Source organism: Prionailurus bengalensis, chromosome A1, assembly GCF_016509475.1.
Source record: "Prionailurus bengalensis isolate Pbe53 chromosome A1, Fcat_Pben_1.1_paternal_pri, whole genome shotgun sequence".
Lineage (NCBI taxonomy): Eukaryota > Metazoa > Chordata > Mammalia > Carnivora > Felidae > Prionailurus > Prionailurus bengalensis.
Genome location: NC_057343.1, coordinates 215,418,339 through 215,434,857, shown reverse-complemented (window position 1 = coordinate 215,434,857; position 16,519 = coordinate 215,418,339). Strand labels below are relative to the sequence as shown.

General features: G+C 38.7%; 1 protein-coding gene across 13 annotated transcripts in view; it reads right to left on the bottom strand.

The window, feature by feature from the left end:
• Positions 1-5,490: 5,490 nt before the first annotated feature.
• The window catches only part of DROSHA (drosha ribonuclease III), a 126,467-nt gene continuing 115,438 nt past the window's right edge, over positions 5,491-16,519 (bottom strand). For all 13 annotated transcript variants that reach the window (XM_043600545.1, XM_043600584.1, XM_043600633.1 and 10 more), the window contains 6 exons: positions 14,333-14,474; positions 12,791-12,873; positions 12,596-12,699; positions 10,471-10,563; positions 9,585-9,631; positions 5,491-5,910 (listed from right to left, as the gene is read on the bottom strand). In XM_043600545.1, coding sequence (XP_043456480.1) covers positions 5,780-5,910; positions 9,585-9,631; positions 10,471-10,563; positions 12,596-12,699; positions 12,791-12,873; positions 14,333-14,474 — 600 coding nt within the window. In that variant the 3' untranslated portion in view covers positions 5,491-5,779. The remainder of the gene's footprint in view (positions 5,911-9,584; positions 9,632-10,470; positions 10,564-12,595; positions 12,700-12,790; positions 12,874-14,332; positions 14,475-16,519) is intronic.

Genomic DNA, 16,519 nt, shown 5'->3' with positions numbered 1-16,519 from the left:
TCTGGCCTCCAGCTCCTGACCAAGTCCAAGTGTAGGAGGTCCCAAGAGGGTACAGATGCCGTCTCCTATGTGTCATTCTTGTTGCCTCAGCCTCAGAGTTCCTGCAGAAGGGTGCTTGGAACAAGCTGGAGTTGTGCTTTAAGGTAGCTGAGGCTTGTGGAAGAATGGCAAGGAGGAGGCTGGTTATTTTCATTCAGTCGACAGTGATGGAGAGCCCACAGTTCAAAGGTAATTTCTGATGGTCCTGCTTGCCAGGAGCTTGTGGTCCAAGGGGGGCAAGATCGGCGAGTCAAGACATAGTAACAAGATGGCGTGACAAAGGAGATTAGGAAAGAGCCCAAGGATGTACCTTAAATTTAAGGTTCAAGGAAAGGCTTACAGGACACAGTTCCTGAGTTGGTGCCCAAAAAATGAGTAAGCTGTAATTAGCAAGGAGGTGGCCTATTCCGGCAGCACAAAATCCCGGAGGGAAACGTAAAATGTGTTCGAACATCTGCAACCTGTTCAGTCAGGATGGAGTTGGGGGGCAGGGAGGGGGGGCGGCGGTGGGTGAGAGGGAAGAGGTAGCAGAGGCGCTAATGTCCAGTTGTTAGGAAATTTAATTCCCTGGTAAGGAATCTGGTCTTTATCTTATAGGCAATGAGGAACCCATGAAATATTTTAAACAGGATAGTAACATGAAGAGATTACCCTTTAGATAAAGAGAATATATTTGTTTTCTATTGCTATATAACCAATGTCCACAAACTTAGCTGCTTAAAAAATACCTCTCGCCTAGCCAAACTGAGACATAAAATGAACCACTACAGACATCTATTACCCAAAAGAATTTGAGAACTGGCACTATTAAAATAATTATTATTGGGAAGGGAGGGCTAAAATTACATTTGCCACAAATTTTGAACCTAAATTTAAAATCAAGCCTTTAGATCTAATACGGAGGAGAAAGGGAAAAAACAAGCAAAACCACAAGAAAGCTGGTTATCACATCCAGAAGGTGGGAGAGTCCATGGAACAGCTGACTAGGTTTCTTCAACTAGTTATGAAGAGAAAGAGGACTGGCAGGGTGTTGTAGATTAAAAGTGACTTAAGAGACATAAAAACCAAAGTCAATGTATGGATCCTGCTCAAATAATTGCTTGGACAAACCCAGCTGTACGTTTGAGTATGGACTGATTACTAGGAATTATTAAGGAGTTCTTGATGATTTTGTTAGGTGTCATGATGATATTGTAGTTGAAAAAGAAAATAATATATTTGACCTGAAAAAAGGCTTTTTTGTCATGGGGAAGAGTCAACAGACATGGGGGCTGATATCATCTCCCAAGATCAAACTGAGGTTTGACGTCCTCTGATTCCATCCTTCCTCCAGAAGGAATGAGCCTCTCCCTCTCTCGGATCCTCTGTATGGTACCTTACATACACGGGTGTATGTGTTTCCTTTTCTAAAGAGCGAGCTTCTTGAAGACAAGGACTCTGCTTAAATCTTCCATGCCCAGGACATAGTAGATGCTACAAACACTAATAAATCTCGGAATGAATGCTCTCCAAACCCCTAAGTCATAGATATGAATTTACTCTATTTCATGGTCATTACATTTTAACATTTTAAAATATGAGTTGGGCATTTCTGACCCATAAATAAAACATATCAAAATTAAATAAGGAACATTATCTAGTTCAGTATAGCATCTAGTAACAGGTGGGTGAACATGTTCTTTTTTTATGTGATTGGGCTGGCAAATATTTAATTTGGGTTGTTCAGTGCCTGCCTCAGAAGTAGTTGTGTTAGTTAAGGTGATGCTAGCTGCTATAATAGATAAGCCCCCAAATCTCAAGTAGCTTAACACACAGCTATTTGTTTTTCACTTACATAAAGTCCAAGTAGGAGCCCCCTATCAAAGGAGGGCAAGTGGTGGGATAGGGATAAAGGCTCTGTTCCATGCAGCCATTCACATTCTCACTGAAGGTGGCTTTCAAAGTCCCCCTCCCTGGATACCAAAATCTAGTCAGTAAATTGGAGAGGAGCTATTGACATTCAACGCATGGGAACTAGCCACTAAACCTCACTTCAATGCAAAGAAGCTGGAATGTTGGGCAGGTACTTCCTGAACACAACTCTACAGAGCAAAAACCCTTTGTGGCCAGTTATCTCCTCCACAGGTTGTTCTCTTAAATGTTCTGATATTTATGCAAAATAAATTATTATAACGTCTAATTATGCTTATTTCATCCCTCATAAGATAGAATAAATAATAAGGGTCCAGTGAAGAATCTGGGGCTAATAGCTATAGGGAACTTGTGTGCAAGGCTTTAGTAAATACATTGTTACTCCCAGTTGAGAACACTCTCATGTGAAACCTGCCTAATTCACAAAGGGTCTTCTTCACTTTGTAGAAGGTCATTGCAGAGAAATGTCACAAAACTTTACAAAACTTAAGGAAGACGATTGAAATAATTCTCAAACAGCCCATTGGTTTAAGAAAATCTCATCTAAAGATGAAATAGCTCAGATGAGAGCAGAGTTCCTTCTCTGGTATACATGTACTGAATGTGTGACATCTATAGTTTCAAAGTGCTACATCACTGGAATGGTGTCCTGTCTCTAACATAGGAAAACCAGTGTTCTCCTTTGCAGATGTACAAATGGCACTGAAGGTTTTGAGTCCATTTCTAATCTGTACTTCAGCTCAAATATCCTTATTGGGCTGCAAAACCATGTATCCAACTGTTTATTCAACATCTCCAGAGACATCCCTCAGGCCCCTCAAGTTCAACAGCAAACTCAACACCTTTCTTTCTAATTCTGCTTTTCCATAAATGGTTTGTAACCTGATTGTATAAAATTTAGCCTGGTGTTCCCTCACTTCACTTCTCCTACCTCAGTGGTTCTCAACCTGGGGTGATTTTGCATCTAGGGGATATTTGGCAATGTCCAGAGACTTTCAGTTGTCACAACCAGGGGAAAGGATGCTACTGGCATAATGGGTAGACACAAGGAATGTAACTAAATACCTTACAGTCCCTCCTGCCCCCAAGGAAGAATTATCTAGCCCCAAAGGTCAACAGTGCCAAGACAGACACCTTGCTCTACTCCACGTCCTGAAAGCTCTACAGCCTATCTTTCAAATCTCTTCTATCCCAGCACCCCCATTCCCAATGCCTTGTTACAGGCCTTCATTACATCTCCCATGGTATACAGTGGGATCCTAACCCATTTTCTTGTTACCCAATCCTGTTCCTCCTTTGGAAAGACCTGTCCTCCCCCACCTTGCAAGCGGTCTCTCATCTTTAAGGTTCAGTTAACTCCCCAAATATTAAACCTTAATGCGAACCTTCCCAGTGAGGCCTGAGGCCTACTCTCCCTCCTTCCCCTCCAGTCTCAGTTGGAGACCCTCTGTCTATAGACACACCATTACCTGTTTCCCAAACTAGACCCAAGTGACTTGTGAGAAGGAACCTTCATATTCAGCCTCCATAAATAATAATGCAGTTGAAATAATATATGAATGTACTCTCACTGGCACTTCTCGTGATCAGAATAAGGTGAGAAGGCTGGACTGGCTTGGGTAGGAGGCAGGGTGGACGCTGTGGTCACAGTGGCCTGCTATGTTGAGTTGGTCAACGTGCCTAGTCACAGAATGTGGCTGCTGGCCTCGTTATTGCTCTACAGAGCCCCTGGAGCTAAACTGCCCTGATGGTGTGTGTCATGTGTTTCACTGTTAGGTACTCTAATGGACTTCTTCAGGTTTCAAGAACTATTAATATGGAGAGAGTAAATGAAAAAGGCCAGAATATTAGAGAAAAAGTCAAAGTCCATTAAAAAGTCCCAAGCATCATGTGGCTCTGGCATTATTTTAATGTATAAAGACTAGTCAAAGTACTTGTATAAAAATTCCAAATATCTTCCCTTGTAACAGTCTCAAGGCCACTGATGAATCCAGCATTCCTTCCCGTCCAGTCTTGCTATCTGTGTGGAGGGGGAGCACGAGAACACCCTTTTCTTACAGATACCATCTTACATTTTATGATTAACAAATTAAGAAGCCCTAGACAGGTCTTCTCTCACTCCTCTGTGTGTGTGCGTATGTGTGTGCAACATTTACGACAACAGATTGCTTACAACCTACACATCTTTCATTAGTCAATAAATTACAGTGTATCTACAATTGGTACTTAAGATATGCATTAATATGCAGCCATCAATGTAAATGTAAATGTGGATTCAACACAGATATGCATGATGTATTAGTTAATGAAAAAGGAAGTCTATGGAAACCATATGTATGGTATCTAATTGTTAAGGCATACTTGAGTGCATATGTGTACATGTGCTTATATACAGAAGGTCTGACAGTATACAAAAGTTCTTGGTGATGGAATCATGGGTGATTTATTTTTCTGCCTATGTTTCCTACTTTCTCCACAGAATTTCCAAAATAGCATATGTTTCTTTCTCCTGCTAATAAAAGTAATATATTCCCCAAATTTTCAATCTTGCATATGTAACATTAAATAGTTGTAAGTAAGAAACTCTCCGGATACCTGAAAAGCTCACTCACTCTTCTCCTTCAGATCTTAACTCAAATGACAACCGTTTAGGGATCTCATGAACCACCTGATTGAAAACAGCACCCATCCCACCTCCCTGCTTTATTTTTGGCCATCATATACACCACCATGTGACCTATGTTTTATTTTCTTGTCTATTGTGTGTATTCCTTACTAGTACATTAGCTCCCTGAGGGCAGGGAGTTTTATTTTGTTCACTGCTGTAGCCCCAGAGCCTAGAACAATACCTGATACACAGTAGTCATTCACTATGTATTTGCCAAAATAATGAATGAAAACACATTTGTTTTAAAGAAGAGGTTTTGCCTTTATTAATAAAAAACAAGTGATATTCAGTTTAAAATAACATTTTTTTAAAAATGTCATGCCTTTTAATGTAACGTTAGCCCATTATTGCAGGGACCGCTTTAAGCTGATGAAAGCCACAAGGTCCTCATCCTGCCCCCCGCCCACTCCCAACTCCCCCCGATAGACACAAAATCCAATACAATTTCAGGAGCTTCTGAGATTCCTTTAAGTCCATCTATAAACTTCTTAAAGCATCCACTGACCCCAGAGTTAGAGTATCTGATTTAAAGTGTCATCTGGCTTAGAGTCGTGATCTCTCCCCTATTCTGATGACTCAAAGAATATATGTCTATCCCCACTCCCACTAGCCAGTTAAACATTAAAGGGATCCCTTCTACAAAGAATTCACTGCTTAATGAGGGGTAAGTTCAATTTCTGCAGTTGAGAAGACGATAAACATCCAGATGAAAGCTGAAAAATCTAGTTAATAATCCAGCGATTTCCAAAAGTATAGACGTTAATAGAGTGTAGCCCAAATATCTAGTGAGGTGAATTTTTCACTTGTCAGCTCAAGGTCTTGTGACACAATCTCATACAGCCATAGAAAAACATGATCTATTCCACATAGAATATGCTTTTCGAATTTTATTGTTTAAAGAACAAAATAAAAGGGAATATGCACATCCACCAAAGTAAGGTTTTCCATTAAACAGAAGAGAAACCAAATACTTTGTAATAAAGACCATCCAGCTAAAAACAGCGTATTAGATCAGTAAAACAACAAGAGCGATTTTGACTTTGTGTTTTATTTCAATGGGCACACTTCATTCATTGTCTGTAGGAAAACTAGGCTAGATCTCAATGGGCAACAGTCACAGTTATTAAGCAAGTAAATACGCCACCACTTCCGTGCCCGCCTTTATTTCTTTATGTCTTCAGTCTCATCTGGCTCTTTCTCTTGATGCTCTCTTTCCCACCTCATTTCTTTTAACTCTTGTCTGTACTTCCGTTCAATGAACCGCTTCTGATGGGCCATCTGGGGAAAGTTATCTGACACGAGGAGATACATTTTATACTCAATAAAGGGTAGCCTCTAGTGCAAAGAATGATGTAAACTAACCACACACACATTCAAGGGAAATGGAGAGCTGCATATTCTAAGGCAAGAGGCAAGCAACTGCTCGGTGGGATCCCTTACCCTTTTATCATTCAGAAACACAGTGGAAGTCTGCACCAGGACCCCTAATTCTAGATTGCAATATCTGAGATGAACTTGAGTATCAAAGGCACCAAAACATACAGAAATGTTAGAACACAGATGTGTGGTTTCAGAATGGTTCCAGGTAGGCAGGAGATGTTTTAACACAGTTCTCCTAGTAAGAAGTGATTGTCAGGGAGAGATTACAGAATACAGTCAAATGGACCTGTGTATTTTTGCAAAGTTAAAACCAAAAGCTTCATACAAATAAAGGTATTATCACACCATTAGTTACCAAGAATTAAAGTTTCTGAAAAGAAGAAAAAGATTTGGTGGACAAATGGCGTTAAGTCATTATTTCTGATAATTCTATTTTTAAAGTTTACCACGAGATACCCAAAGTTATGTCAGCAACAGCAACACAGGTAGAGCATTTTTATTTAGTTAAAGGAAACAGGTCACTCAGTGGTATAGTTTAAGCTACAAGTGGTTTGATATTTGACGCTGTGCAAGAGTGTCAGACACAGTGTAAACCTTGGTTAAGATTTAAAAATTGTATGACTCAGCTGTCATTTGTGGTATATAACAAGTGTAGAGATGGGATAAGAAATCAAGGATGGAATAAGGAAAAAGTCACTTTATACACGCAGTCAACAACACTTATATGCTTCAACAACAAACATCACAAACGGATGTGTGCGTGAATGAGAGCCACCCAAGATATCTGGTAACACAGAGGGAAAATGGCGCTGTCCTGCCTAACTGAGTAAGGGGTCGTTCTATACAAGAGCTCCTATGTCACATTTAAAAATATGAAGATTCAGAGATGTGGGAGAGAGAGCACGGCATGTTTGGGGAAGAGCAAGTTTATTTTTTGTTAAAGTTGAAGCTTAATTAAAGTGGATACAAATAGACAGCAAATTCCTAAATTATTTCCCCCTCATTTTTTATATAGTGTTTCATCCTCAGCCCCAGGTGGGAGAAGGGACAGGAACACAGTGGTAGGAAAAACATCTGAGAGGCAAGCAGTGAATCAGATGTATATCTAAGTCACTGGCTGATTTTGAACAAAAGACGTATATAATGACATCTGTATTTTAGAAATAAAGCAGGAATAAAATCCAATTCCCTAAATGATATCAAGTTGACCTTCTGTATTATATAAAACACAGGTTTCACACACTGTAAGGACTTTAAAAAAAGATAGATAAAATAAATAAAAGTAAGCTATAAAGCATGTTTCTACAAAATGAGTACTACCTTCCTCAGTAAATTCTATTCTAAAACTTAATTTGCATTAAAAAGATCCCACCACTCAGATGTAACCATTGATAAACTTTTAGAATATATCCTTAAGTTCCCTAAGAAGTAAAGTTATGCTACACACATACATACACAGTGTAAATGTGTATATATTACATAAACACATGAAGACTTCATCATTTCCCCACCCACCCTTACTTTGGGAGAGAATACCATAGGTACATTTTTATGGGTACACCTTTGTTTTTAAATGTATCCTAGTATAAGCATTTCTCTATACCATTACTCTTCAAAAATACTGCTGTAATGATTGCAAAATATTACATTTGGGTAAAGCAAGAATGGGTCAACTACTGCCCATAGGCCAAATACAGCCCACCACCTGTTTTTGTAAATAAGGTTTTATTAGAACACAGACACATCCACTCATTTGCATATGTTTCATTCCTGCCCACTACAATGGCAGAGTTGAGTAATTATGACAGGACTTTATGGCCAGCAAAGCTTAAGATATTTACTATCTGGTCCTTTACAGAAAAAGGTTGCCAATCCCTGGGATATACCATTATTTATTTAAACATTTCCCAACTGTTAAACATGCAGTTTGATTTACTTTTTTATTTTCTGACTATTATAAATCAAGTTGTCACTATCATCATGGCATGTGAACTTTAGCTCATAACTCCAGTTGTTTCCTTAGGTTTGATTCCTAGAAATGAAGTCTCCGGATCAAAGATCCTCTTTAAGGACCAGATACAGATGGTCAAATTGCTTTCCAGCTATTAAACAATTCACTTCTACCAGTACATGTGTAGAGGTCAGTCTCAGAACAGACCATCTCTCTAATACCGTGTTATTGTTAAAAGCAAACAAAAAGCTCCAAAGATAACCTTTAACAGTCTTATAGGTAGAAAACAGAATCTTACTTTTATCTCAATATGTGATTGTACGTTTGTATATAACGAATGAAAAATTCCCAACAGAGTTAACTTAAAACTTTCAGTGAAGATTCCATGGACACTGGAACCTGGAAATACTAGCTACTGCCCCCGACTTTTCCTCCCTCCCCACACTGAGGAAGCTACTGTCTGCTGATTTCCACTTGGCTCTTGGCCCTCTTGCCTTTCCTGGAATGTCGCACAGCTGAGAATCCTGGGCCTCTTTACTTCTAGCTTCCCCCACTTTGCGCTCTCTCTCCCACACTTAGCAGGTACCAGTACTTGAAGCGTAATAGAATTGCACTGTCATGTTTTGCTCACAGGTTCTGCTGGGCAGCACAGTAAGTATATGTACCTCAGAAGAAAATCCTCTGCATTTAAGCCTTCAATTTACAAAAGACTATGCAATTTCCTACATGGCCAATTATGTAATTGCAGTGTCTTCAACCCAGCCATCCCACTCTTGGGGATCTATCTCACAGAACTAAAAGGACCAATATATAGTCATTTATCGTCACCAGTGATTCAAAAAAGAAACCAGAAAGAGTGTCCACCAAAACTAAAAAAGGTGAATAAAATATGGCAAATCCATAGCACGAAATACTGCACAGCTATTAAGAAAGAATGAACTGGGGGGAGTGCCTGGATGGCTCAGTCAGTTAAGCATCCAACTTCGGTTCAGGTCATGATCTCACGGTTCGTGAGTTCAAGCCCTGCATCAGGCTCTGTGCCGACAGCTCAGAGCCTGGATCCTGCTTGGGATTCTGTGTGTCCCTCTCTCTCTCTCTCCCTCCTCCCCTCACACTTGGTCTCTCTCTCTCTCAAAAATAAACATGAAAGAAAGAGAGAAAGAAAAGAAACAAAGAAAGAAAGAATTGGGGCTACACCCTACCACCTATAGAGCTGCCCATGATGTTATTGAGTAAGAACAGAAAGATGCAGAAAAGTATGTAAATGTATCATTCTACTAAAACAGTGGCCAAAAACTAAAAAGAAAAAACTTTCACTTATATAAGATTTTAGAAATATAGAGAAATATGCAGAAAAAAATACACTAGGTTGTTCACACGGGCTCCCTGGGTCAAGAGTGGAACTCCACACAAAGAAGGAAAATGAAAATCAAAAAGCATTTGGAAATACTTAAAAAAAAAATTTCTTCACCCATTTTATACATATCTTATACTCTACTACACTCTATGTGGAGAATAATTATGAAGAAAAGAAGATCACATTTTATCAGTACTTACCATTTTTACATTTCCTCATTTTCTCTCTATAAAATATACATTATGAACATACAATTATAGAAAAAGGGACAGGCTTACATTTTTCAAGTGCATCCATTGCTGCTCCCATTTCTGCTTGCTGAATACTATTAAATAAAATAAAGGTAAGGTGCAGTTTAAAGATTTTTTTCAGAAACACAAGCTACGGCTACAAATTGTTCCAGGCTGATTTTCATGTTCGCTGCATAAAATTTTATCAGATTACTTCTGTCACATACTGAATTGTACAAGTCAGGAATATACACAAGGGCGTGCAGGAACATTATTTATTTGCACAAAGCCTATTTAAGTTATTTGTTCCCCATCTTTAATACTTAATACTGTAATAAAATGCCTTCCATATTAGGTCTGAAGTATTTCTTACTTAAGTTTAAACATCCTCAGCATAAAGTTTAAAGAAGCAAAGAGAAAAAAATATATGTATAGACAGACTTCTAATCACTTCTCAATTTAAGATATAAATTAGGTGGTTCAAAGAAAAATGATAATATACATAACTCTTTTTACCTGAGAGATGTAAGCATTTCCAACAAAGCTCAAATGAATAACGATAAGAAATCAAATGTCTAATGGCTGTTATCATGCACGATGTGTCCCATGAGATACTTGCAACAATGTTGGGTACCCAGCAATGTTGGGTAACTAAAACTGGACACAACTTACCTGCGCACCAGGTAATGTGGCTTTCTCAAGGTAGCCAAAGTCCCTTATGCAACGGTATTCGCACTGTCCAAGGCCAATCTCAAGTTTGGGGCTGAGCTCGGTGGGGACACTAATCCTTGGGATTCACTTTGCTATTACCCTTTAACATTCTATAATCGGAGTTTAGAAAGACAGACTGCAGAGAGCTTGGAAGTACCAAGTAAGGACTTTGCAGACACACAGGATGTTCATTCAAAGAAATTAAAAGTATCTTCTCTCATACCTTGGTCCTTTCCCGCAGCCTATTCTTTCTCCCTTGAAGTACACTGCCACAGTGTAGGTTCTAGCATGGGAGGGTCCTACTGTCTGCAGAGTCCTGAAAGGAAAAAAAGGAACTTTAATTAGGGTAAAGTGCTATTTAATTGTTACTGGTAATATATAACTCTAGGAAAAAACATGTACTTACCACTCAGAGAAAGGTAAAAATAACAAGAAAATTCAAGGAGTAAGTTTATTTGCTAAACTAACAAATATAGAGAGAGCTTTTAAAGTAGGAAATTTTTTAAAATTCTACACTGAATTTTCATATTTTTTTTTCCCCAAAGCATTATAAGCAGTATCTGAAGGCTAGCACCAAAGTGTAAGATATTTTGAACAATTTCTAAGTGTGTATACTCCAAGTATCATAAAACTAACAAACTTTCAGCAGTGAAAAGGTAACTATTTCAGTCTGTTCACTGTTCTTCAGTGCTAATCACAACTGAAAATGATAAGTATCTGGGCAATACACCTCAAGCCACATCTGTATGGTTTCATCCTTTATGAATTCTTCCCAATGTCTGGTATCTTATCTAAAAGATCAGAAGATGTATTTAATTTCTGAAACACCTGAGATCATTTCAGAGGTTTGCTATGATGCCAAGTACACAACACAATTGCCAAAACACAAAATGCCAGGTACTCTGGGTTTTAATGACATGGTGCAGATTTCTAACGCAGTAAAACTGATAACTTTATGGAAAAGGGAAATTGAAAGTAGCCAACAAAGATAATGGAATGAACACAGTAATCTTGAAAAAAATATGTAAAACAACCCCATCATCTTGATGAAAAAGAACAAGCTCACTATGTACTTGCATCCGGGGGATTTATGAGAAGGGAGCAGTCATTTCCTTTGTGTTTCTACACTCTGTGGGATGAAAGCACACGGATGGCTTCTTCAAGGTGGCACTTATTATAGTAATCAGGCCTGGCCTACGAGTTTATCGTCTTCATTTTATTTATTGAACCTTAATTATCACTTTGATGAGGAAATAGCTTCAGCCTTTCATGTAATATGGTTTGGATATTCATTATGCTTATTAGGTACATATTAAAGTGCTATTTCTAAACATTTGGGGATTTTTCCCAACAAGGAAAGGAAACATTGTTTGGCGGTGACAGCTTCTTGGGACAATTTATAGTGGCTTGCTGTGGGGTGACTCAAACTTCTCTTGGCCTCAGTTCTTTTAGCGAAAAAGCCTGTAACGTGTTGTGACTATTAAATAAAGACATAAGAAAGGATTAAAATTCCCCCTGCCACTCTGGTGTTTCTCCTTCTGAAGTCTGAGAGAGCCCACAGAGAGGGGTTTTTATTCCCTATGGAACATTCACACCAACGTGCGTGCTTGCAACCATGCGTGTCCACGGACAGGAGGTAAACCAGTACTGAAATTCGATTTTTAAACATCCTTCAAAACATACACCCACATAATACCTGGGGAGGCAATCCACCTATTTTGATAATTCTCCCCTTTTGCAATTCTTCTTTGAAAACACCTTCTGAATGAATCAATGTATGAGAGTCTCAAGATAATTACTCTACGTCAGAGTCAAATCTCCTGTTTTCATCAAAACCAGTATCTTGTGTGTAGTGATCTGCATTCTTTCTGAATGACTTTTGGCTACCATTCAAAGGATAATGATTTGTCACTAAAGATATTCAAAATTACACAGCAGTGTGTGACACACATTCTAAGAAGAAAAACTCCAAACGTGAATAACGCAGTGGTGGTGAAGAGCCGCCTGTTTCTCACAGTGACTGCCCGACAGAGTGCATAGCTGTCAGGCAACAGGGACAAAGGCCAACAAGGCTTCTAAGCAGAGTGGGGACCGACACCCAAATACCGTGAGAAAGAAACACAACCTTCTAATCTAGATGCATGGCCCCGCAGAGGTTACAAGAAAGAAGACAAACAAAGCACCGATAATCAAAGGTGACTGACCTACTTACTTTACTTAGAACGAAAACACGGAGATGCCCAGAGAGACTCCATGTGGGGCCCAGAGTCAGTGTAAAGAAGTCCCAGTGCAGGACCCTTGTCATGATCACCCCGGAGCATCCAACGCCTGCAGGAACGAGTACTTACTTGTACAGAGGAATGTCTGGCTCCTTTCCTTCTGTCCTGAGTGTCAAACAGCACTGCTGAAGCTGGGATTTAGGGTCATTCCAGTCCTGATTCAAAATAAACTCCTGCAGCAAGTCCCCAGAAAGTATTTAGTAATGGGCTCTGGAATCACAGAGCGTAAAGCATAGAACTAATATATATTTTATATGAGCTTACTTTTAATCGTGGAAAGAAGCAAACATTCATGAAAGTATGAACATATTCCAAATCCTTATCAATGTACAGCGCGGCAATAAATGCTGAGAAGAAGAACATTAAAAAATAAAACCACAATGTTATCGCCATTTCCCAGAAAGATCACGAGACCCAGACTTTTAAGAAATGTTGTAATGAGGTTTTCAACTGCCAGACACTCTTTATTTTTTAGAATTATCATATCCTCTTTCTTAAAACAAGAATCACCCTTCATCACTGGTATTAGAAGCAATAGTATAGATGTGACTAAAATGCAAAAATCAGAGGGTACAAAGACCAAATTACATTTGGTTAAAGGCTAAATAGTTAAAATGATACACAAAATGCTACTATATGCCAGGGAAAAAGTGGTATCTGGGAACACAACTGTGTTAATAACAAATCAGAAGAAAACCTGAAGATCAGATAGGACATCAGAATGAGCACATTCTTGGGGCCTGCCATCCTCAACACCAATCCTGAGAAGACTAGCCATTTACAATGGTCTATGTTACCTTTCATGAACAGAAATTAAATAATTTATAGACTCAATCTGCCCAGAAAAAAACTTAATACTGGGCTTAATGACAATACAACAATATATCAAACTTTGCATTAATAAATGGTGGCCCCAAAGATAACTTCATTAAAAGGTACTGTAACCAAGTAAAGAAACAGTGAGTTTTTAAAGGAAGGTATAAAAGTAGCTTTCATTGAGGAAAAAAAAAAAATTCCAGTAAAACTGATTACTCAATTTTTTTTGTAATTTTAATCTTTAAGTTACTTTTCTTTAGTTGAAAAAGTTCTTTTAAGTTCCTTAGACTGCCTTTGCACTTTGTAAATGAGCTGGTTTTGCATGGTAGACTTTAATATTTGTATATAATTCCAACTGTCAAGAATACTATAATATTAAGAAGGAAAAAAAAAAAAAGGTCCAAGGCCCAGCGATTGGTCCACTTATTTTAAAGTAGTATCAGAAACAATAAAATGATGTGTAAAATCCTTTAGTTAGCTATAATAGGATTATTTATGATGCTTCCAGACCATATCAGAAACTGCCAAAGATGACAACATTTGTCCGTAGAGCTTTGAGCTCATTCAAAACAACAGGTAATAGTTTTAGTATTTAGTGAATAAATTACCCTTCTTTCTTCTATGCCCCTATATGAAGGCTGCTGGGTGGCAAAAAAAAGCTGTGATTCACTATTACCCATCTCCACACTCTGCTACTGTTTCACACAAAGAATGTGATGGCTGAACAGTAGAATGGAGGGGTGCAGGGGCAGGGATGGGGGTGATACCACTGAACAAAGACTGAATATAAAATTCATTATTCACTTATCTTAATTCCAAATTATCCTCCTTCTAATAAACTTTGGAGAAATACATAAATAAAAATTAAAATGGAAGAGAGGTTTCTTTAGTTAGAACATAATAATAATGAGCAGTAAGATAAATGTGGGTGCATCTGATTTAAACTCTGAATCTGCAGGTTAAGAGAAAAGCTCTGTTCCTAAGACTCACATTCCAAAAGGTCGGCCAAGGTCTTGGTCCTAAGGGCCACGGGTCTCTTGGTCTTGTCATTGGTGATGGCATATTCCTGCATGCCCAGCTCCTCTGCTACCTTGGCTTGAGTTCTGTTATTCACCAAAGAGCTTCGCAACAACTGGCCAAAAGAAAGTGAGATACGTTTAGAAACCATCTCACTGTGGTCTCTCTCCTGCTCCTGTGTTGGGCCCAACTAGCCGGAGACCACAGGCAGGGGCACCAAGGTAAGCAATGGTTTAAGTCCTCAACTGCTATCCCCAGGCTGCCGTGACAAACTCCATATGCTTCTAGCTTCTCCTTAATAGCTTACTCTGCTCCTGGATTTTACCTGACAATTTAAACAGTTTATTTAGTTTAGTAGCAGTGAGTTATGTTGGGGGGAGGATACTATACTATGATTAAAGAGCACAGCATCCATTAAATGTAATGCTACTAAGTGAAGGAGTATTAAAAAATTTTTAAGTCAACTTCACTGCAGCATAGTTTACAGACAGTAAAATGTACCCATTTTAAGTATAGTTAGATGAGTTTTGACAACATCCTACATTTCTGTCACCTGAAATAGGTTCCACGTGCCCCTCTGCAATCAATCAGTCCAATGCACCACCTACCAGGCAAACTTGACCTGCTTTCTGTCACTGTACATTAGTTTTAAGGGAGTATTTTTAGAAGCCTAAAATAAACTTCAAGTTTCACAGCACTGATGTTAAATTATATATTAGAGGATTTGGGGAAGTAATGTTTTAGTAAGTATTATTTTAAAATCTTTCAATTATTTATTTATATTTTTACTTTTATTATTTTAAAAATGTATACAATATATCCTGAGTTATAGTTTATCAAATTGAGACTGTCTCCAATTATATTAAAATATGATTTTCATATTTCAACTTCAAGAATTCAAAACAAAAATTCTAGCAGAAATTTTAGTCAGCAAAGAGTCCTCTAAGCAACATCCTAAGCAATAACATTAAACAGTGCATGAAAATTATACAACAAACCCTTCACAGAGGTGCCCATAAAACAAGCATGGTTTAGGATTTCAGCATTCGCTAACCACTCACTAGAGGAAGGTGGGGAGGGTGGCTAGGGAAGCAGGTAGAAGCCAAGATGGACCAAACAGAAGCTGAAAGTAATTATTATCCCCAAATCTAATATTTCGGGGAATGACATACCTAAAGCTAGAACTCTTCTTACAACAGCTAGAACAAATTCTTGGTCTATTACAACAATCCCTTCCTGCTGAGGAAAATCGGTGACACCAGGGCCAAGGAGCAGGAAGCAGCTGTGGGCTGTGCTAGTATCACACCCCTACCATTCCACATCGCACTTTATTAGATGCAAGTTTTATGCTCTGTGGCTCCACAGTGTCAACTGAGCTTATGAAAATCAAGATTTATTCTCAATGCCTGAGATTGCATCCTTGACAATAGATAAATAAGAAACAATATGTTCTTAATTTGCCTGACAGTGATGCATGAAGTAGAAATACAACTTGATCTTCATAAGCCATGCTTGCTGCTGAGTTACAGACTATTATTCTTTGCCTGTCTCTGCCCCTTTCCTCCTCCTATTTCCCCCAACTCTATCTTTTTTCTCAATATAGTAAATGTTTCATTAAAATTAATATCCACAGAGAAGCTCAAAATTAAAAAGGCTTACCATATAATGTTAATAAAAGACCCAACCAATAAAGGCCCACTAGCCTAATATCTTGTAATTACAGAATAACTGAACTGGAAGAGAGAGATCTTTTTTCATTTGGATTCCCAGTTGGGAGGTGGAGGGGAGGCAGTTCTCAAAGTAGAGGACAGGGGGAATAGAAGGGCTATTTTGAGAATACGGTTGTGCTGAGCAAGTTGGGTTCTCTCTCAGTATATGCTTTGGTGAGAAGACAAAACTCTAATTTAGGTTGCTATACGGAGATTTCAGGCCTCAAAATCAACAAGCCTAATGAACACATGAGCACACACAAAACACCATACATCTCAGGTTACCAGACTGCCACGGCTGCCTTCCAGAGTCAGGGCTCATTCTTCACTATTATACAGTAATGCTGTCTGATGGATAAGGAGGAAAACAGTGAGGATGCTAACAAGTGCTTCTGGTTTCACCTAAGATACGCCCTGACAGGTCTTGAAGCAGTAGGGTGGCCAGCAGAAA